Below are 23210 nucleotides of genomic sequence, written 5' to 3' on the forward strand. Positions count from 1 at the left end.
TCATGAATAATCAAGATTTGAAGAAACATATGTTTCAAACAGTAGAAATATAGCTGCTGTGGTCTGTGCAGGTGAAGGCTGTTACAGTTTCCCTCAAGGAAGTATCGTTACTATGTAGTATGTTGGAAACATTGGTGTATCCATTCAGGTAAATGCTAAAGTGCACTTGAACTTCTTAACTGACTTTTAAGTTTCAGAAATAGGGGGAAAATAACTAATGTGTCACAGTCGTTGTGATATATATATATATTGCCATTGTTGTTTCAAGTTCTGCTTCTTGAGTAAAACACACTTTGCAAGTGAAAGGGTTTATCACTTGAAATACTGGTTTTGCAAAATGCTACAGCCCAACAGCATGACTGATAGAATATGTCTGAGTTGGGTGTAGAGTTCTGTGCTATAAAAGATGAAGCCACAGTTCCATCTCTTAGCCCTCATTTGAGATGCCAGTCAAAGCAGGGATTAACTAAGGGAATTAAGGAATAAAATCATTGTTCTATCAGACCTGTGGTTTATCACTAAGTTGATGTTTGCGTGAATGGTAATTTATTGTGTTCAACATTTTGTGGTTGGTAGGTGGAACACTTCAGTCTAGTCGAGAAAGGGGATCATAATTAAATGCTTTCTGAAGGAAACAACATCAAGTCTAAAAATGCCTATGCTGCTTTTTATGTTGTGTCAAGATTTGGGAATATACCCCATTTAAAAAACATCATCAGTAATTAGTCAGCCTGAGGGTGGGGGAAGGCTGGTATGACGCTCCTTCCTTCTGATAAGCACTTAGTTTGATAGTAGGTTGGGTGCTGTAAATAACAATTAAATTGTAGTAACGTAACCTTATGCTCGTGTATAGTGCAGATTCACACAAACTCTTGATCACAAACTTTTAGAATGCATCCGTAGCATCTTGGGAAATAGTTGGCTTTCAAAAAGAATTTGATAAGCCCATAGAAGTGATTATGCATTTGGCTCATATGGGTTAAACCGATGGAACTAAGAGAAAATGTAGATTTGAAAATCCTATCAGAGCTTTGATGGTTAACTAGCATTAACACTCCTTGCAGATCCTGTTTTGGCAACTGTTCCTGAAATGTGTGGAGCAGAGTACTGTGCAGTGAGACTGCTGCTGTGTAAATGATGCCTGGGATGTTTTCAAAGTGCTTTAAAATGAAAAATTGAAGGAAGTGTCTTCTATGTGGCAGAAGGGAAAATGTTTGGGTGATCAGAAGTCTTCCTGCAAGTTTAATTGGGCTCTGGCAGTCTGCTTCAGCCCTGGGTTACCTCAGCTGCGCTTTCTCTTCTTTGTCATTTTAACTTCTGAACTTTCTATGTCTTGTAGGTAAATTCCTGTCAGTGATGGTATTTGTTGCCCCCATGTCACTCATTTTGTTTTCTGAATGTTGACTAGTTGTTTTTTGTTTGTTTTTTCTCCTTAAAGATTATCCTCTTCCCTTTGAATTTTCTGACCTCTTTTATTGTTTATTTCCAGGTGAGGTGAAGAGAATAGTAAAGTAAACCATCAACAAAAGAACACGGGTAGAGCTGTTACAATAGATAATGTATGGAGTTAGTTCCAGAGCTTGTGATGTCAGGTGGTGGAGCACTAACTAAGGCAGGGTTGACCATGATATTTTGAATAACGTAAGTGACAAACAACTTGTATATGCCTATATTTATAAAAAGGCTTCAAGAGACATGCTTACATTGATAAAAATTCTGATACCTTCTCTTTTTAATGGGGAAGCTCCAAAGTAGTTTTTCAAGGTCTCTGACTCACTGTGTTATGGTATAACTTTAAGCTTCAGTTGTGCAAGCTTCATCCTTTACACCCTTAAGTCTTGAGTTATGATTAGTGCAGTTTAAAAAGAAATACATGGGCCAATATTTAGATGCATAATTTAGGAGGTTTCTCAGCATCTTGCCCATCTAATTCGTATACATCAAGCTGCAGTAATCTGAGTGAGCCACTGAGCTACTGACATCTCTTAGCTGAGCAGATGAGCTGTAGCTGAACCAGCTCCCTTCCAAGATTTTTGAAATCTTTAAGCCATAACAATACAATGTGAATTTATTTTATTACTGAACCAACACAACTGTCCATTGACGTCACTGTCTACGTGCAGAGCTGTAAATGCATGTATGTGCTAGCTGGAAGCAAATTCCTTTTTCTATTGCATGCTTTCTCCTGCCCTTCTTGTGACCTCTCATCAGTAAAAATAAGAGCTCTGGCACTGGGGAAGCTGGCCTGCCTGGATTTATGTCCTTTTAACTTAAATATAATTGCTCATGTGACTTAATTATTCTAAAACTGCTTCAGAAGAAGGAAAGTCTGAGATTGTATCCATTTGGAGTTTTCTTGATGTGTATGATGGTTTGGTTACACTTCGTCTTTATTGCTCCTACCACACTGAGAACTTCAAGATTGGGTCTTGCAGACTTCAGAAATCTGGTTTCTAAATCAAGTGAGTTATCTTTCAGACTTTAGCTCGTGTTAACATGAGCATTTGCCTTCTTAAAACACATTATGTTTTATGGACTACCTGTCTGAGAGTACTTGAGACATCTAGGGATTTTGTTTGGGTTTCTGCTTGAATTCCTATGGACTTAGTTGCATACATAAATTTTTATTTCCAGTATAAATCAGTGATCCGTAGAACACTCATCTTCTGCTTTAAAATCTGTTCTCTCTTAAAAATGACTTTCTAGAGATGTCTTTTGGAGGGCTTGTGAATCTCTGCCTAATAAAGAATAAAACATGTAACGATGTGATAAAATTTAATGTTGGGATTGCATTGACTTCAGTGACACTAATTGGCCTTGGACATTGAGTAGGGATTGACTGCTTGGATATTTGCCAAGAATAAATGCTGTTATGGTATTTAGTGGATGGAAAACCCAGAAGCTTTGAAAGTAAGAGGGTTGGAGCAATCTCAATCTGAACTCAAACACACTCCATGGACATCTTGGATGAATCTTTATGCTCACATGTGACACTGAGCAGCAACTGCTAAACCTTTATGTAAAGCAAAGAGTGCTTTTGGCTGCTGAAGTCTCTGAGATGTGAGAGTGAAGTTCCTCACAAATACCTTGTTGAGCAGCTGGTGCTGAGTAAGCCTGTGTGGGAGCTTGTTGACAACTTTAGCTTTATTCTAAACAACGCTTCTCTGCAGTCTTCAGTTTCCATGTTATGTTACAAATCACTTCTTGGTTTCATTTTGATAAGCAGGCTATTTTGTAACTGCAGAATACCCCTTAAAATAGAAAAACAGAACACAAAGAGAGGTTAGTTCCCTTAAAGTTATCGGGCTTCCTTGGCAAATGCACAGAATTGTTGGACTGAAGTGCTGTGGTTTGTGGTACTTTAAAAGAGCTACAGAGCTTCGTTTGTTGTTGTTATGCCCTTGGTGTGCTGTTGTTTAGGTTCTGTGCTAAGTATGGAAAGTAACCAGTTGCAGATCTCCCTCTATGGGCACTATGTTATAAACCAATGAAGTGGTGTGTACAGTTGTGAGTGTGTAGATTCATGAATCACTAAGTAGCACTATCATATGCAGTAGTGAAATATGTCTAGCCCTATTTTGGGGGAAAACAGTTCATACCTTGACTGTGTCTGCAGTAGGACACAGGAATGCTTTCATGCTACTTTTACTTTTGTGTTTAAATATTTTGTGGGTAATCTTGCTCCATTCTGCTTTTGAGAATAAGCTTTGTTGGAGAAGTTAGCTTTGCTCTAGGCTTGGAAGGTGCTTATTGTGGTGTTTCCCAACTGGTGGTTAGTAGGGCAAAAGCAGGCAGGCAACAGTAGTTGGGGGGCAGCATGCTTTGGCTTGGAGTTATGAAATCCAAAGAACCTGATAGAAACCCATGAGCAGGTAGAGACTTAAACATTCAGACAGCAGATCACAGCTACAATATATACACATATATACACAATATATATATATATATATATATATATATATATATATATATATACATATATATATACAATATATGTATATACACACACATATATATGTATACACAATATATACCACAGTTATAATGGTAGCTTCTCTCAGCGTTCCTAAATGAGGAGGCTCAGGGGAGACCTTATAGCTCTCTATAACTTCCTGAAGGGGGGTTGTAGTGAGCTGGGGGTTGGCCTCTTCTCTCGTGTAATCAGTGATAGAACTAGAGGAAATGGTTTTAAGGTGCTTCAGGGAAGATTCAGGCTGGACATCAGGAAGTATTACTCTTCAGAAAGAGTAGTCAGGCATTGGAATGCACTGCCCAGGGAGGTGGTGGAGTCACCGACCATGGGAGTGTTTGAGAAACACTTGGATGTGGTGCTGAGGAATATGATTTAGCCTGGAAGTATTGGTAATGGTTGGACTAGATGATCTTCTAGGTCTTTTCCAACCTTGATAATTCTGTGATTCTGTGAATGGTTTCGAAGCTTGTGGAAGCAGCTTTAGGAATCTTTGAAGCTACTGTCTGAAGGTATCTTAAGTATGTGACTGTTGGCTGTCCATCAAGTAGTTTAATTATTGTCACACAGTCAACTGAGGGCACAACTGCGTGTGGGAGAAGGCAGACCAGGGTAAGTGGCTATTTCATGAATTGCTGGTGACAGCAAGTTGGCAACTGGTGGATTAAAACTCAATTTAGTTGCGTTATTATGCTGCACAACAGCTGAAGATATATTTTATGTTATTTTATTTTTAATATATTTTATGTTATGGTGTTTCAGTGCTGTCTGTTGAGAAATGTAATCATGTAGTTGTTTACAAGAGTCTTGAAACATCTTTAGTAGTTTCCTTGTGACTTCTAAAACAGGAAAATTGATTAAAAATGAGTCTGAGGTCTTGGCACCACCTTTATAATGTGCTTTATGTATCCTGCAGAACTGCTACTGGTAGATAGTTGTCTTAGGCTTGAGCTGAGGCTGCCATCTTTTTTCACCTGTCTTCTGATGTAAGCCTTGCTTGGCTTCTTTGTAGAGAAAGAAAAGCAGTATCTTTTAAATACTGAGAGTTACAGGTAAATGTTCTGCAGACATTTTACATAGTGGTATCTTATCTTTCTTTTCAAATATGAATGACATTTACCTACACTTAAACTTCTAAAATGTGAAACAAACAAACAAATCAGAATTCCAATAAACTTTTTTTTTTTTTCTTTTCTTTTACAGAAATATATTAACTTTGAAGTGGAACTAAACAATGGAACCAGATATTATTCGAATGTACTCCTCATCCCCTCCACCGCTAGACAACGGAGCTGATGATGATGATGAAGATGAATTTGGAGAATTTGGAGGATTTTCTGGTGTGAGCACTGCTGGTGTAGCTTTTGCCGATTTTGATGCAGCAGAATACAGCCATGCAAAGGAGGAATTTATACCCACAAATCATTTTATACCCCTTCATGATTATTCTGACAATGTAGCTAGCATTGCAACTTTCACGTCTGTTAAAAATGTTAAAGACTGCATTGCAGAGCTTCCTACTTCTCCTAAGGAACTTTCCGATACGTTAGCTACTAGTACCAGCAAAGAAAAATCTACGTGTAGAACTTCAGGTACTGCTTTTGATGTAAGTTTAGAAGATGTAAACAAGAGAGAGGAACAAACAGAAAACACTGGGAAATCAGAGGGGTTTTCTTCTGATGTTAGAACTGATATAGTAGTTGAAAGCCAGGATGAGCAAATAGATGCTTGTAATGGTGAAAGACTTCCATGTCTAGAGATTCTAACAAATGGATTTGCAGCATTGGACCCTGTAAATCCTCAGGGAACAGAAGATCTAGACAACATCAGTGATTCAAAGGGACTAAAAACTGTTAGCAGCCATAGTGCTGAGCTAAGTTTGAACTCAATTCCTAGCTCAGGTGAAGGCTTTGCAGATTTTGCTACATTCTCAAACAGAAAAACAATCAACGTAGAGGGAACAGGGCCTACAATATGCACCATTCTTAGTGAAAGAGACTCTCTGAACATTCAGGAAAACAACAGAATAAACAGAGCAATTCATACTGAAGAAGAGACTTGTGTTGCAGAAGTTAGCTGTGAACAGGATTCCTCAGCACTGGAAGTGAATGAATTTACTATTTCTAGTACATTTCAAACAACTGGAAGTTCAATATGCACTACTGAAAATGGAGAAAACAATGGAAGGAGAAAACAACATGATGGGGAAAATGGCAGAGATTTTTCTCAGCTTGATGGTTCAGGAACAGGGAACATCAAAACTGATGAGGTGGAAAGCTTAAGCGCTGATCTCAAAGGAGAAAATGTGGATGATTCTGAAGAAGTTAAGAGTGGTGGAAGTAGTACTGAAGTTGTAGATCATCACATCTCACATGATGATGACTTCGGTGATTTTGGTTCAGTCAGTGCATCTTCTGCTTTCGTTAATGCTCAAGAATCAATAAATGCTTCAGCTTTAGAGGGAACTTCCAAACAGCCTGCACATGTTAGCAAATGTAATGATGCATTTGGTGAATTCAGGGACACGAATACTGTTTCTCAGCTGCCAACAACGTTGGATCAAGCTAAACTAAATCAGACTGCTGACACTTTAGAATGTGATGCTACCAGTAAAACCTCTGGCTTAGACTTCCAGAATACTACTGAGGTAGAAAATGGTGGTGATAGTGAATTTGGAGACTTTGATTCAGTGCCAAAATCTCAAGATGAGAGCATTGATTTTCAGGACTCTGACGACTTCGCGGACTTCAGTTCAGCAGGTTGTAACCAGGCTACGGATTGGAACGCTTTTGAAGATGAAGAAAAGGATGACTGTTCTTGGGCTGCCTTTGGAGATGAACAAGCTGGTGAATCTCATCACAGAAAAGAAACGTGGCAGTCACATAGGACAGATACATCTGCAAGGATTGATGGTCCAGCATTACACAAGACTGACAGTTTTGCTTCAGCGTCTTTCCAGGGAACTACTAGTAAGCAATCTCAAGAACCAGCACCTTCAGTTCAGGTAAGGGTGTTCCTGATTTTGCTTGTTCAGAATTATTCTGCTTTTCTTCATAAAGCTCTTCCTAGTTCCTGCTTCTGTGTATAACAGATGTTTTGATAGTCCTTGTTTGTCTTGTGGGAGAGATTTAATTTGGTTGGTGAGAAAGACTGGTATTAAATAGTATGCTGCATTTACTTCTTTCATCTTCTGCACTATTCCTTCCTGCAGAAAAAAAGAGCCTGGTCTATTGAAATTTGTATGCATTTGTTCTGAGAATTATATGTAGTCCTTATATAAAGTGATCAAAGTAATTAGCCACCATAAGCATTTCAGAGCCTGTGTTAGTTCTTCCTTTGCTTTGTAGTTTATGGCTTTTTTGGGAGCTCTCTGATGTTTCCTTCTCATTAATCAGGCATAAAATAAGTGTCAGAAAGCTGGGGCAACTAGTTCCCAACTTTTTTCCAGCACCATTCTGTATTGTGTTTTCAAACATCTGATTAAAAATGAGGATTCAATTTGTTAACATTGTGTTCATTTGCTTGGAGAGCACCATAAAAAGGTATCTGACTTTGCAGGCAGGCACTGTTGCTATTCATTTCAAAGTACTGATGTGATTGTAAAATATGACCTCTTGAGTTCTGTCCCTAATATTCCAACTTCTGGGAGTCTCTGTTATGTCAGTTATGGTAAGCTTCACATCATAACAACATTACAAATAATGGATCAATAACTTCTTGAAGATGCTGGTGTATCCAGGAGTAAAGTAGGGTCACTTCTTAGCTCCTAAGTTTTCTCCCTTAGCTGCTGAATGTGTATTAATTCATTCTTAGGTCTTTTTGCATGTCCTATTTGAGATCCCTGCCTGTTCATTCATAGATACATTCTTATAAGGATTTAATACTGTCTTATGCAAAATTTAAAGCATTTTGGCTGTAAAATTCTGATTCTTGATTCTTTTTAATTAAGTCAATCCAGGTGAGTAGTTTAGAATATGTTTTCTTTCTGAAAAGAGTAGCAGCACCAGCAGGAAAGGGTTGGTGATAATAAGTATCTAAAAGTTTTGGAACTTTTCTGACAGCAGAAAAAAAGGAGGTAAGTCTCTTGCGGGATCTCCTGTAGACTTGGTGACAGCCCACTCTCTTAACATTTCTTACCAATGACAGACAAAATAGATTTTCAGAGGAATGCTGTGACAGCCAGAGTGTTGCAAACATAAGCAAATAAAACAAAGCTTTTAGGGCTTATCCTCCAGTTCTTGTCACTTTAAAAGGTATGAGCCACAGTTCCTGACACTTCCTGCTTCCTGTTTTGTTCAGTGACTAGTGCTCTAAATTTCAGACTGAATTCGAGAGACTAAAAAAGGGTCTCAAATGAGCCTGCACATGGATTTTTGTGTCTGTGCAAAACCTTCCTCATTGCAGAGGGCTACCTGAGTGAGGAGGTCCTGTTCTCCAGCACAAGCACAAACCTATTGTTACCTTCTCTGTTGTTCATTTGTAGAGTGCTTGCGTCATTAGTGCAATTAATCTAACTTGTTTCTGTTTCCACTTGAAATAAGTCATTCAGAATCTGAAAGGGGATTGGGGGGGGGAAGAGGTTATTCTAGAATCATGCTTTCAAGAACTAATCAGAAAGTTTCCATCATTTATTTTTGCTTACTGTTTCCCATGATATGGTAGAGTTTCAGCTGAAAACACTTCTGAATGTTGATGTTTATAGAAGAGGAACCTTTAGAGATTCTGTAATTTTTTTTTCCCTTCCCCACATCTATGTTAGCACCAGACAGGCTGAGCTGTATGACAGTGGGCTGTCAAAAGTCTTAAAGGAGTTTGGTTAGATTGTAAACCAACTAAAGATTTTTTTCATTCTTCCCCTGGGCAGCCTGGTCTAGTGGTTGGCGGGGTCTGCCCACAGCAAGGAGGTTGCAAGTAGATGATCTTTAAAGTCTTTTTCAACCCAGGCCATTCTGTGATTTATCCTTTGGTCAGTGGAGACTATCTGGTTATAAAGTGATTCTGTCCTTCCTGCAAGTGAGGAAGTACAACCCAGAGCTTATGGACTTGCTCCAGCAAAAGCTGCAGGGGAAGTTGAGCCAGGCGAGTTTTCTGTGGTGCAACAGTTACCTCAGCCTTGCAACAAAGTTTAGTTGCTACATTGTTTATCCATTAACTCTTAAAAACAATAGTTGTACATTTTGAAAGCTTGTTTTGTGTTCTGCAAGCACCTTAGGTTTTCAAAAGACTTTTCCAAATCTGCCTGTGTTAACAAACATTGTGTTTCTACTCCAAGGAGCTGTAGTTTGATGCTTTGCAACTAGAAATGCTGTCTTGTGTGTTCTAGGTATTGGGATTAATTGAGTCAACATGAGCCAACAAATAGCCCCAGTGCTTGGAGCGCAGAATACTAGAAAAGTGATCAAAATCTGAGTTTAATTTTTCTTACTTATGATTAGAAGATGTTACTGAGGTCAAACCACCAAACAGCTATTCTGAAGTACTTGCTAAGAGGGAGAAATAGTGCATGTGCTGGACACTTGAGATAGATGTGAAAATTGAAACTTTGGCATAGGCTGAAGGTGTGCTGGGATCATTTACAAGATACTGTATACTTAATCTGTAATGCTGAGGCTTAAAGGCTGGCTGTGGTGTGGTAGTGTAACAGTGTTAAACAGTGTATAAAACAGAACGACATAGTTCTTTGCAAAAGCAGGAAACTGAGAAGTATACTTAATCAGCAACATTACTGTATATGTATGTAGTGTGCTGAGCTCTTTTTTTCCATAGTGTTAGATAGTGGTAGGAAAAGGTAATGGTATAGAATCATAGAATGGCTTGGCTTGGAGTTCCAGTTCTCCTTCTGCAGGCAGGGTTGTCAAGCTACTAGATCAAGTACTATGTCAATTTTGTTAGGACCCCGTCCAACCTGACCTTAAACACCTCCAGGGATGGGGTATCCACCATCTCTCTGGACAAATGGGTTTATCATGTTCAGTTAGAATTACAGAAATTATATATAATCCATTAGATTCCAGCTTCTGTGGCTGGAGAACACAGATATTACAGACTGCTGTTTGAACACATCTTAATACTACTGTGTACCTTAATCATGTAATGTTTTTCTTCATCTGAAGATAGACAGTAGTTTGTTTCAGTTAGGCTGCAGGTTTGAGTTTAGGGTAGGCCTGCCTTTGAGTTCACTAAATCTGATTTAGGGTGTAGTTGTGGGTGAACTGGTTGATCTAACAGATTTTGAGCAAACCTATACTGTACTTTATGCATTAATCTCCTTTATGTGCCCATGTAGCATTTGTTTACAAGGAACATAAAGCTTGCAGTGCAGCCTCTTGCATGAGATAGTGCTGATCATTAGTCAGCCGAGGGGGTTATTCTGCAGTACTGTGTTAATAGTATATATAGGATTAAGCAAAGCACAGGAACAGTTTTTACCTACAGTAGTCATGGGGGTGGTTGAAATGACTGCACAGCTATGTTCAAGGAGTGTAAACATTTCTAGAGGAGGAGGAGATGAGCAATGGTTTGGTTGGAAGACTGAATGTCTTCCCTGATTCAGCTGAGAGTTAATAAATCTGAAAGAGAGAGAAGGAAACAGCCCTTAAAGTGAGGTTTGAGAGCTTGTGTGCTGGACCTCTTCCTCTTCAGATTGACCAGGGTGGTTGATGTATAGTTACTAAGCCACAAGTGTACTTCAAGGCAAAGTAAACTTTGGATTGCTGTCATGTTGAGATTACTTTGTGTTGACCAGTGAGTGAAGAGTCATCCTCTAGGAAAAAAGTAACTTCAGGGCAATTCCAAGCCTGGTTGAAAAATTAGTACATTGCCACTGGATCGGAATAGCAGGGCTGACTGAAATAAGGAGCAAGTTTTATGAAGTCTAGTGAGAGAACCATTAAACTTTTTTCTACATTCGTTGAAAATGCAGGACTTGCTACATTCCTCAGCTGAGGGAGAGGGCAAGTCTTTTGGCCAGAGAAGGGAGATAGATTGACATATCTGCACTTAGTTTCCCCATGGTTTCCTTTGGATCAAACAGGGAAAGAGCCCAGAAGTCTTATTCTACCTAAGGCCTACTAAAATTTCAGATTTGCTCTGCAGCAAGGCTAGGGGCTTTGTAGTTACTGATTAAACATGTTTTTGGGGGGGTTATTTAGAACTGCCACTCTTATAACTCTTATTATAGTAACAATTTAATCTGTTGTTGGTGAGTTTTGAGAGTGTTTTGTTTGTTTGTTTAGCTCTTGTGGCAATATTACTTAGTTATTCAATCAAGTATGTTCCCATGCTGGCTTCTAAATCTTATGAAAGTAATTCCTTTTGGTTTTTACCTTTTAAGAAATTTCTCTCACTGTCTTAAGCACGAGTGCTTTTCAAGGGTATGAGAGAATAGCCACCTCCTTGGAATCACGAGAAGTTAAGCTAGTGTTCTCTGTAAGCTCTGCTTCTCTTGGCTCAGGACTTGTTATGCCTGCAGCTCTTCTCCCACTGTTCTGTGAAGGTGCTCTGTTTGCTAAGCAGATGCTGCGTGTTTGCTTCAGAGACCAGCTTCAAGCAGGTAAAACTGCACTGGGGTAAATCTGAACTGAAGTGAAGAAAAACGTCCAGAAAAGCTCTTTTTTTAGAGGTTTTTTGGAGCCAGCAGCAGTGCTGTGCCTGGGCTAGCAGCTGGCAGCTTGTGGGAGGGCTCCTGACTCACCAGGGGTGGAGCTGACACTGCCTGCTCTTTATCACTGGTAATTGACCTTGACCTATTTGCTGTGTGGATAAAGAGAGATCAGGGAGATCACACAACACAGAAGGTGTGGAAAGCTGTTCTTAGCGCCTAGTTTGGAGGTAGTCAGTGTTTGAGGGCTGCTGCACTGCCCACTCAATAAGGCAGCAGTGGGAGTGGAGGCTGTGTCTTGTGTGAGCACGGGTGAGTGCTCTTGTCTTTTTTTCAGGTAACTTGCTCTTCTGTTGACAGGACCTGTTGCTAATGCTTCAAACATGGTCCTCACCAGGAAACGGGCTTCCTGTGCAAAGACTGCGGCAACCCAGACAGAGGGTCTGCTCCAAGATGTGGTGGTTCAGGTCTCTGGCTGCCAGGAGTGCCTCAGCCTGCTGCTGCCAGGAGAGGATGGGAAGGATGCAACTTGTGTGCGGTGTGAGCAGCTAGATGAGCTGCTCAACCTTGTGGTGGAACTTAGGGAGGAGGTAGTCTGCAGACAATCAGAGAATGCGAACAGGAGATTGATTGGTGGAGTGACTCTCTGCGAGAAAGGTGCAGAGATTGCACTTCGCAGACTGAGGGAGTAATGGACCCTCTCTCTCACCATAGTCAAGCAGGGAGACACAGCTTGAGAGGAGAGGAAGAATGGCAGCGGGTCTCAGCCCGGTGTCGCAGGTGACCCCCACCCCGACCTTCCTCGGTTCCCCTGGTCCCTCTCTGTATCAGATACGAAGCCCTGAAACCAGAGGGAGAGGTGAGTGATGATGACGTGGCAGTGCTGCCGCCAAGCTTGCCCAAGGTTAGGCGGTCTGCTCCACGTTTGATGACTGCTTCCTCCGAGAAAGAAAGGAGGGTAATAGTTGTGGGCGACTCTCTTCTGAGAGGAACAGAGGGTCCAATATGTCGGCCTGACCCTACCCATAGGGAGGTGTGCTGCCTCCCTGCGGCCCGGGTCAGGGATATTTCTAGAAAACTCCCCAGCCTTATCCACCCTTCTGATTACCCTTTATTGATAGTTCAGGCTGGCAGCAATGGGATTGCTGAGGACTATAAAACATGATTTTAGGAGGCTGGGGAAGTTAGTTGATGGAGCGAGCATACAAGTAGTATACAAGTAGTGTTTGACAGTATTCCTTTTGTGGCAGGGACAAACACTGAGATAACCAGGAAAAGCCATCTTATAAATGCATGGCTGAGAGGCTGGTGTAAACGCAAAAAATTTGGATTCTTTGATCATGGGACAGTCTACTCGGCACCTGGCCTGAGGTCGGCTGATGGGAATTGCCTGTCTCCAAAAGGGAAACAGATACTTGCCCAGGAGCTAGCAGGACTGGTAGAGAGAGCTTTAAACTAGATAGGAAGGGGGAAGGGGATAAAGGCAGGCCTGCTAGAGATCGGCCTGGCGAAGTGGTATTGGGACTAGGAGAAAGATGAGGGGCTCAGCTGAGGTGCGTCTACACTAATGCACGTAGCATGGGCAACAAGCAAGAAGAGTTGGAAGCCATAGTGCAGCAGGCAAACTATGACCTAATTGCCATAACAGAAACATGGTGGGGTTGCTCCCATGACTGGAGCGCTGCAATGGATGGCTACAAACTCTTCAAGAAGGATAGGCAAGGAAGGAGGGGTGGTGGTGTGGCTCTCTACGTTAGGGAATGCTTTTATGCTACCGAGATTGTGACTGGGGATGATAACATTGAATCTCTATGGGTAAAGATCAGAGGAAGGGCTGACAAGGCAGACATTCTGGTGGGCGTCTGTTATAGATTGCCAAACCAGGATGAAGAGACAGATGAGGTATTCTACAAGCAGCTGGCACGAGCTGCACGGTCGTCAGCCCTTGTCCTTATTGGGGATTTCAACTTCCCTGACATATGCTGGGAGTATAGCACGGCACAGAAGAAGCAGTCTAGGAGGTTTCTGGAGTGCATAGAGGATGCCTGCCTGATGCAGCTGGTCATTGAGCCCACAAGAGGAAATGCCCCACTAGACCTGCTGTTTGCAAACAGGGAAGGTCTGGTGGGAGATGTGGAGTTTGGGGGCTGCCTTGGACAGAGTGACCATGAAATGATAAATTTCTCAATTCATGGTGAAGCTTGGAGGGGGAATAGTAAAACTGCTGCCTTGGACTTCCGGAGGGCAGACTTTGAATTGGTCAAGAGACTAGTAGGGGCAGTCCCCTGGCATTCAGTCTTAGCGAACAAAGGGGTCCAAGAGAGCTGGTTGCTCTTCAAGAAGGAAGTCTTAAGGGCACAGGAGCAGGCAGTCCCCCTGAGCCGCAAAATGAGCCGGCGGGGAAGAAGACCGGCGTGGATGAATAGGGAGCTGTTCTTAAGGTTGTAGGAGAAGAAGAGAATCTACTGCCTGTGGAAGGAGGGAAGAGCAGCTCAGAATGACTTCAGAGAGGCTGTTAAGATGTGTAGAGGGAAAATCAGAGAGGCAAAAGCCCAGTTTGAATCTAAGCTGGCCGCTGGGGTAAAAACAAACAAGAAACCCTTTTACAAGTACATCAACTGTAAGAGGAGGACAAAGGGGAGTCTCCATTCTTTACTGGACGAGGCTGGGAATGTGATCACAGAGGATAAGGAAAAGGCAGAGGTTCTGAATGCCTTCTTTACATCTGCCTTTAAAAGTCATCTCAGTTATTCCCAGGGCTCCCCATGCTCTGACCTGGTAGTCTCAGCTGGGGAGCAGACTGAACCCCCTGTGATTCTAGAAGAAGCAGTCAGGGAATTACTACTCCAACTGGACTGCCACAAGTCCATGGGTCCGGATGAGATTTACCCGAGAGTGCTGAAGGAACTGGCGGAGGTGAACGCTGAGCCGCTTTCCGTTATCATTCAGCGCTCCCTGTTAACGGGTGAGGTCCAGGAAGACTGGAGGCTTGCCAACGTGACTCCCATTTACAAGAAAGGTTGTAAGGAGGATCCGGGGAACTACAGGCCTGTTAGCCTGACCTCAGTGCCAGGGAAGGTAATGGAACGAATTGTCTTGAGGGAGATCACGAGGCAGGTGTGGGATGACCAGGAGATCAGGCCTAGCCAGCATGGGTTTGTGAAGGGCAGGTCCTGCTTGACCAATCTGATCTCCTTCTACGATCCTGTGACCCGTCTAGTAGATGAAGGAAAGGCTGTTGATGTGGTCTACTTAGACCTCAGCAAAGCCTTTGACACTGTCTCCCATGCTGTTCTCCTACAAAAGCTGGCAGCCTGTGGCTTGGATGAATACACTCTCGGCTGGGTAAGGAGCTGGCTGGAGGGCCAGGGCCCAGAGAGTGGTGGTAAATGGAGTTAAATCCAGTTGGAGACCAGTCATGAGTGGTGTTCCACAGGGGTCGGTTCTGGCACCTGTCCTCTTCAACATCTTTATTGATGACTTGGATGAGGGCATTGAGTGCACCCTCAGTAAGTTCACGGTGGACACGAAACTGGCAGGGAGTTTTGATCTGCTTGAGGGTAGGGAGACCCTGCAGAGGGATCTGGACAGGCTGGAGAACTGGGCCGAAGCCAACAGGATGAGGTTCAACAAGACCAAATGCTGGGTTCTGCACTTTGGCCACAACAACCCTGGGCAGCGCTACAGGCTTGGGGCAGAGTGGCTAGAGGATTGTGTTGAGGAAACAGACCTGGGGGTACTGATTGATGCTCGGCTGAACATGAGCCGACAGTGTGCCCGGGTGGCCAAGAAGGCCAACGGCATCCTGGCTTGCATCAAAAACAGTGTTACTAGCAGGAACAGGGAGGTAATTGTCCCCCTGTACTCGGCATTGGTGCGGCCGCACCTTGAGTACTGTGTTCTGTTTTGGGCCCCTCACTGCAAGAAAGACATTGAGGCCCTGGAACGTGTTCAGAGGAGGGCTACAAAGCTGGTGAGGGGTCTGGAGCACAGGCCTTACGAGGAGCGGCTGAGGGAGCTAGGATTGTTCAGCCTGGAGAAGAGGAGGCTCAGGGGAGACCTTATAGCTCTCTATAACTTCCTGAAGGGGGGTTGTAGTGAGCTGGGGGTTGGCCTCTTCTCTCGTGTAATCAGTGATAGAACTAGAAGGAATGGTTTTAAGCTGCGTCAGGGGAGATTCAGGCTGGACATTAGGAAGTATTACTTTTCGGAAAGAGTAGTCAGGCATTGGAATGCACTGCCCAGGGAGGTGGTGGAGTCACCGATCATGGGAGTGTTCGAGAAACGCTTGGATGTGGTGCTGAAGAATATGATTTAGCCTGGAAGTATTGGTAATGGTTGGACTAGATGATCTTCTAGGTCTTTTCCAACCTTGATAATTCTGTGATTCTGTGTTAGGGAAATAAACATGACACTTCACCTGGAGAAGTACCCAAGTAGTTTTGCGGTGAAAGCTTTGATTCATATTGACTGTTTGCCTAGCATAACCCAAATATGTTGTCTTTACAGAAAGCTGCAGCATCTCTTCTTTGCACAGCTCTGAAGAACGTCAGTGAGCTGTCATCACTGCTGAGTTCATGTACAGAGGGCTGGGGGAGATATAGGCTGCTCAGTTTCCAAGGTAGCCTTAGCATGTGGAAGGAACACATTGGTTCTGTAGTCTTGTGATTGAGAAGAAAAACAAATTCTGTAAACCATGTACTTTGGTCTTCCAGCTCAGAGGTCTGGATCTTATTTCTTCTGTTTACACAGCATAGCAGATAAGTTCTAACCCTGTGGCTATGGCTCTCACTTGAAAGTCTGTTACATCTGTGGTATTTTGATTGTTTCAGGTGTTGACTACCAAATATCTTACATCTTTCTCAAGAACTTTAATGCAGCCACAGGAACTATGGAGTTTTGAATTTGCCACTGGAGAATCACAGTTAATTTTTAGAATGGCAGATCTGCCCTTCATTTACACCTTTAGTAGATGCCTGTAAGAATGATTCCTGTCAAACTGGATTTTTCTCACTGAAAGTCCTGCTCCTACTGTACATGACACCAGTAATATTCTTAAGTTTGCTTTGTACAAACAATAGAATGAGGTTTGTTAAGAGAAATGTTTGAATTAATTTCAAGATCTTTCTAATGCTGTCTGTACCTGGACACTGTCAGTGCAGTATTTCCTTAACAATTAGAAGAAAAACTTCCTTGAAGGACACTACCACTGCTGGAGATATGTGCGTACGTACACCTTTCCCTCTGTCTATTTGCACACATAGAAGTAATTATTCTAGTTTGCTATGGAAACAGTTCTTCTTTACTATATATAAGTAAGGGCTGAGTACTTCTAGAGACTTAGAAAAGACGAAGGGAAGTGCAGAGAATGCTATAATTAAACTGTGCTTGAAATTTTGGTACAATTTTAGAGCTCAAATTTTTGAAACTGAGTTCGGAGTTGGTTCATAGAGACTTTCTCTTAATTCTTTCATTATCTAAATGTGTTCTTGGTCACTTATGTTCTCAAATATCCAGCCTGTTCAAGAAACCTGATGCCTTGCTGTTGTCATGATACAGTGCCTTTCTTCTGACTCTTCCCTGTCTCTAGGAATATGTGTTTCTGCTGTATTATTAAATGAAAGGAACTTCACCCATTCATGTCCGTTCTAATAGCAACTGACGCATTGAAGACAGCTATTTTTTATAACTTAAGTAGAGCATGCTTTTGTATGCTGAAGCATTGAGTTAGAATCCAGAATGATGTTCAGTTATACTAAATTAGTGTCTTTGTTTTGACCGATAAATGCATAACAGTCCACAGCTATTGTAACAAGTAATGTGACTTGTACTGTATGGCCAAAGTGGATGGGCATTAAGGCGTGATTAAACTTAAAAGGAAAATGCTGCACTGTGGAACGTGACTCACTACAGTCAGAAAATACCAGTGGGATAATGAAGAGGAGGGGAAAAAAATGAGTCAGGAATGCTGTGTAATTCAGATCATTTGATAATATGTTAATAGTGGCATTTTGATATAATGCATTGCAAATGTCTTATAACTGATCTGCTGGCTGTCCCTGTCTGTCAGGCATATAAATATATATATAGTACAAAAACTGGTGATGTGATAAGCAAGTTAACTGTCATGCTTTCTGTGGTTAGGAGCTGGACAGGGAGAAGGAATTCTTGAGTCCTCATCTTACTGCAGCACAAAGAATCACCATGTTCTGATTGTTTAATCTTTGTGTCTGTATTATTTGTTGCTATATGTGGTCAGTGGTTTGCTGAACTGAGACAAGAGATGAGGCAAAGAAAGTAAATTCTGATATTCTTTTGGGAAATGCTGGGGATAGTCACTATGAAGCTGATGTTCTGTGTGCCTAAAGATGTGTCCCGGCTGTATTGGTTGGTCTAGTTATAATACATAATTTCCTCCTTGCAACCCTTCCATCTCTGAACCTTAAATAAGCTCAGTTGTAAGAGAAAAACTCAGTCTGAGGTTTGTACTTGTGAATGTAGCACTGCTGCTGGAATATGCTGCATCTCCACGGGAGGGCTCTGCAGGCAAAGCTCTGCTGGCACGTGCTGAAGGATGGGTGGGCATGGGATTGCTGCCTCCTTTGCTTCTCTTCCACATCCCCAGCAGAACAGCAGGCATTGGAGCTGGGTGCTGCCCCCTGTACAGGGCAGCAGATTATCACAGAGGTACCTGCTGAGGAGCACCAGGTGAGCGTGAACAAGAGACAGAGATGCTAAGCTTGCATCTTAGCTAGAAGAGAGATTCATGTTTCTCTGTTAAAAATAAGTATGTTAAAGAAAAGGCTTAGGGTTCACTTGGGGAACATATGTTGCAATTGGTACATTTTCTTAAATGATAAGTGATTACTGGTTACCTGTTTCTAACTGGTAGAACAGGGCTGGAAAAAACATGTGCTGTTTTAGTGCTCCATCTGCAGTCTGAGGCAGTTCACACAGCTGTAATGAAGTTGAAATTCTGTGGCTATGTCAGAAATCAACTGAGAAGGGAGAAATTTAAGAGAAGAATTTAAAAAGAAATAAAGCTTACTATGCTGGCCAAAAAAGGGGGGCATTTTAATTGTATTTTATTGGGAGATTTTTTTTGTTTTGTGATAAAGGATAATAAAAAAGGCTTTAAAAGTATGTTAACAGTAAAAGGAAGACTAGGGAGAATGTGGGTCCCCTGCTAAGTGAGGGGGATGTTCTGGTAACAGGAGGTGCTGAGATGGTGGAGATACTGAATGCCTTCTTCGCTTCTGTCTTCAGAGGAAAGCTCTCCCTCAGGAATCCCAGACCCTGGTGGATAATGAGAGGGTCTGGGGAATGGAAGACTTCTCTTTAGTCAGGGAAGAGGTGGTCCATGAGTGCCTAAGCAACACCAATGTTTATAAATCCATGGGACCCGATGGCGTGCATCCACGGGTGCTGAGGGAGCTGGAGGAGGTGATTGCTGAACTGTTCTCTATCATCTTTGTTAGTGTCATTGATACTAATAGATTTTTAGGAAGTGTGCAGTCTTTGCATTATTTATGTTCTCGGTCATTATTTTCGAGCTAAATTTAGTGAGGCTTTTGACTTCGTACTTCTTATAACAAGTGAGACTGTCTTCTAATCCACATTACATATCAAGTTTGGATGGAAGGGCACTGATCTGAAATGACCAAAAATGTGTTCAGTAAAATTCTTAGAGCTCATAAAATTGTTGACTTTCATGTATTTTAAGTAAATAATAGATTAATACTTTTTGTATGTATGTGTATATACACACATACACACATACACACATACACACATACACACATACACACATACACACATACACACATACACACATACACACATACACACATACACACATACACACATACACACATACACACATACACACATACACACATACACACATACACACATACACACATACACACATACACACATACACACATACACACATACACACATACACACATACACACATACACACATACACACATACACACATACACACATACACACATACACACATACACACATACACACATACACACTTTTATTTTATTTTTGCTAATTTATAACAAAGATTAGTAAGATCTGTTCTGAACTTTTCTGTAAGAGCTCATCATAGAGAGGATAAGACCCTTTCTCAGTAGCTAACAGCCTTTTTTTTGGTGGTAACAAAGTCACGTGGTTCACTGGCAGCTCTGTAGCTTGAGGTAAGTGAATCTTAGAATCATAGAATTACCCAGGTTGGAAAAGACCTCAAAGATCATCAAGTCCAACCACAGCCTAATCATAGTACCGTAACTCTAACTCTGCAAAATCATATCCTTGAGCACCACATCCAAGTGAAACTTTGCATCAGCCAGCAATAGTTCTCTGTTGTAAGTTTATAATCACAGACTAGTTTTCTTAAGAACAGTTAACAAAAGTCCATGTAAATATCTTTCTCTTTGATATAGACAACGTTGTTATGTCGTCTGGAACGAATATTTGAAGTCTGTTTTCCTTCCATGCCTGTTGTTGAAATTGAAAAAGAGATAATTTCCTTGAATGATTTGCTGGAAGCAGGTGAGAAGCAGGCAGCAACTGAGGAGACCTTAGCAAATACTGGGTAAGAAACTGCTAACACAACTTATTTGAAATGAATTAGAAATATGTCTTCTGTGGGAACTTAAAACATACAGTAGTAATTCAAAGTGAGTTGTTTCCATTGATTATTTTGAAATAGTTTTGAGTAAGATTAGCCATCCAGCAGAATGGCTCTTTTCTGTGATTACACCATGCCAGCAGTATTTTACTTAGTCAGCAGCATCTCTTCTAGCTGATGTCTCAGTGTTAATCAGAAGATATCTTATTAGTTACACTTGCTGTAAATTGCTACATTTATTTGTATGATGGTGAAATCTAAGTAGGCCTTGTTCTGCCAGCTGTGGACGTCGTTTTCCAATTAAAAGTCTGAAATATAATTGTTTTCAGAACACTGTGCAGCTTTGGTTCCCCAGAGTGTTGTACTTGGGTATAAGTTTAATTGGGATGTACATTAAGATGTACTTGTATTAAAAACGAGAATCCAAGTTGAAAGCTGGTGAAGTGCTATTCCTATTGGTGATGTTCAATTTATGATGGGTTGTGTAGGGAACTGACGGATGTGTGGACAGAGCTGCAGGATATCCACGATGCATATGGACTGCGGTACCAGTGGGGTGGCTCCCACAGCAACAAAAAGCTTTTGTGCTCCTTGGGAATCGACACAAGAAATATTGTGAGTCTGTCAATAAAGCTTTCGAAATAACAGACCTGCTTTGAATGTAGTATTAAATTGAAGTGGTTCTTTATGAGTACTTGCCTCTTAATTGTATAGCTGCACTAAACATGGCTTTTCAAGGCATACTGTCTTACGACTTAGTTTTTATGCTTCCTGTTAATATTAAAAGCTTTATTTACTTTAACTATTGTGTTTAATGTAATATCTGTTCTTTTATACTAGTCTTATATAAGTTTGAAGCAACATTGAAACAAAATTATAATCACTAAAACAGCATGGGAAAACCTCTTAAGAAAATTTTCTTGTTTTATCAGCTGTTTACAGGCAACAAGAAACAACCTGTCATAGTACCCATGTATGCAGCAGGACTGGTAAGCTTTCTTGGTGTTTTGCTTTTTTTATAGTTGCCATATCACTGTATAGTCAAATACATTAAATAGCACTAAGCACAAAGTATGGTGGAAGATGTCTGGAAGTTCAGTTGTGGTTTAGGCATCAGTTGAAATTGTACAGAAGAATTAATTAAATACACAATTTTTGTGATGCATGCAAGCACGTATTTTAATATTTTAAATGGTAAAAAGTATTGATTAACTCATTTCATAAAGCAAACTATCTAACACAGTGGGGTAGCTAGTCTAAGCATTTTATTAAAAGAAAAATTGATCAAAGTATAATAACGTGTAAATGACAATGGAAAGTTCTTATTGATTTTAACTATTAAATACAAGATAGAGATGTAAAAATGTCAGTTGAAACTTTATGCAGGAATCTAGATGGTTAAATAGTAGTTAGAGATTATGAATGAACATGACAATAAATCAAGATGTCAATTCAGAGCAGCAGTTGCAGGAAGCCCTGGCATATGACCAGATGCTTTAAAGAAAGGTTAAGAATGGGTAGCTACAATATTCCATTTTATGTGTGTAGGAAATTTTCCCAACTCTCTGAAGCATTCCTCTTCATGCAGCTGTTTCTCTGTGAGACCATTAATTACTTGATTGCATCTTAATGTCCCTAGATCAATAGAGAAGCATAATAATGCTTTGCAGTGTTACTGGCATATTAATAAAGGACCCACATACATGTCAATAGGGGATCCACATATGGATGTGTATATAAAATAAAAATAATTCTGCATGGTTGGAGTTTGCAGTTCCTAATAATTCCAATTTTTCGGAAATATGTTTTTCTTCTTTTTCTACTTTTTCCACTTCTTCCCTTTTCTCTTTCCTTCCTGCCTCTAGACTCTGCTCCCAAGCCAATAGACTGTTTAGGCATAGAAGACATATGGGAAGTGATGTTGTATTGCCTCTAATGTTACGTAAAAATAGCAAGTGTAATTTACATTTGTGTAGACCGTGAAGGAAAGCCAAGTAACCTGCTATAGTAGGATCAGCTGTTTTCACTTAAGTCAATACTCTGCAGTTCTTGCTTTGCAGTTCAGTAACAGTAAAATTATTCAGAAGATAAGATTTGCCTTTTTTGCTAGTTTGTGTAGTACTGCCTGTATATTTTATATATGTATGTTTGTGTAGCTTTTCAGGGAAAAAAAAAAAGTGTGTGTTCTTTTGGTCATTCACAAATTGAATATAAGAGGAGTAGTTTTCATTGGCCTAGTATAATTTAATCCGTAGGTTAATTTCCTAGAGTGACTTCTGTAGTTAATTCCTAGAGCAGTTGTTTTCTGACGTATCAAGGTCAGTTCAGGCACTGCTTTGGATGTAAGCATGGTATTCTGTTAAACCAGGAGATAACACATCTCAGAGAAACTGCTGTTTTCTTCGTGTAACTGTTTGCATGTGACATGCAACTATATATATTTTTTGCAATGGATTGTTGTAGCTGATAAATTATCTTCTGAGTTGTTTGTATATTTTAAGCACATAAGTTGGGTAAAGGTGATGCTGCAAGTAAAGTGACTTGATTCTTTGTCTTACTACACTACTATAAATGTGTCTGTACTTTTCGGGAGTTGGTTGTTGATGTTCCAGCCTCCACTAACGTGCTATAGAAATGTTTGTGAGACTACTGATCTTGATAGCTGACTTCCTGAAATTATTTAAAATATGCTAGTAACAAATGCAGTGGTTTTATTTTCTCATGCTTCCATGTTCAGATGTGCTTTGCCTATCCAGGGGTGGACTTCTGTCTGTCTATAGACCTTTTTTGCCCTTGCTTTCATTCAGGAAGATTGAAGATCAGTCATCATCTGTTTTGCTCTTCTTTAGCTTCTGAACAAAAACCTGAAGTGTGAACCATTTAAAACAAACAAAAAAAGTTGTATTTGTTTATTAATGCTTTTTAAGGCATTTTTTTTTCTATGTCAATAATTACAGCTCTTAGGGTCATTCTACAAGCTGGTAGTATGACTG

At 40.8% G+C, this 23210-nt stretch overlaps 1 protein-coding gene across 9 annotated transcripts in view; it reads left to right on the top strand.

Annotated features, from left to right (window-relative positions):
- The window catches only part of AFTPH (aftiphilin), a 45694-nt gene that overhangs the window by 5374 nt on the left and 17110 nt on the right, over positions 1–23210 (top strand). For 4 of the 9 annotated variants that reach the window (XR_014944328.1, XM_085542378.1, XM_085542380.1 and 1 more), the window contains exons 2-6: positions 5174–6974; positions 18837–19013; positions 20030–20181; positions 20706–20832; positions 21150–21206. Coding sequence is in view for 6 of the 9 variants with exons in the window: in XM_085542378.1 (XP_085398504.1) it covers positions 5205–6974; positions 18837–19013; positions 20030–20181; positions 20706–20832; positions 21150–21206 (2283 nt within the window). In the remaining 3 variants the exon portion in view is untranslated. Of the gene's footprint in view, positions 1–1494; positions 1642–5173; positions 6975–18836; positions 19014–20029; positions 20182–20705; positions 20833–21149; positions 21207–23210 lie in introns of those variants that run through there. The other 5 variants (XR_014944329.1, XR_014944330.1, XM_015856518.3 and 2 more) reach the window with 2 other exon arrangements.

Source organism: Coturnix japonica, chromosome 3 (assembly GCF_054131305.1).
Source record: "Coturnix japonica strain WE chromosome 3, WE-NBRP24, whole genome shotgun sequence".
In the NCBI taxonomy this organism is placed as follows: Eukaryota; Metazoa; Chordata; class Aves; order Galliformes; family Phasianidae; genus Coturnix; species Coturnix japonica.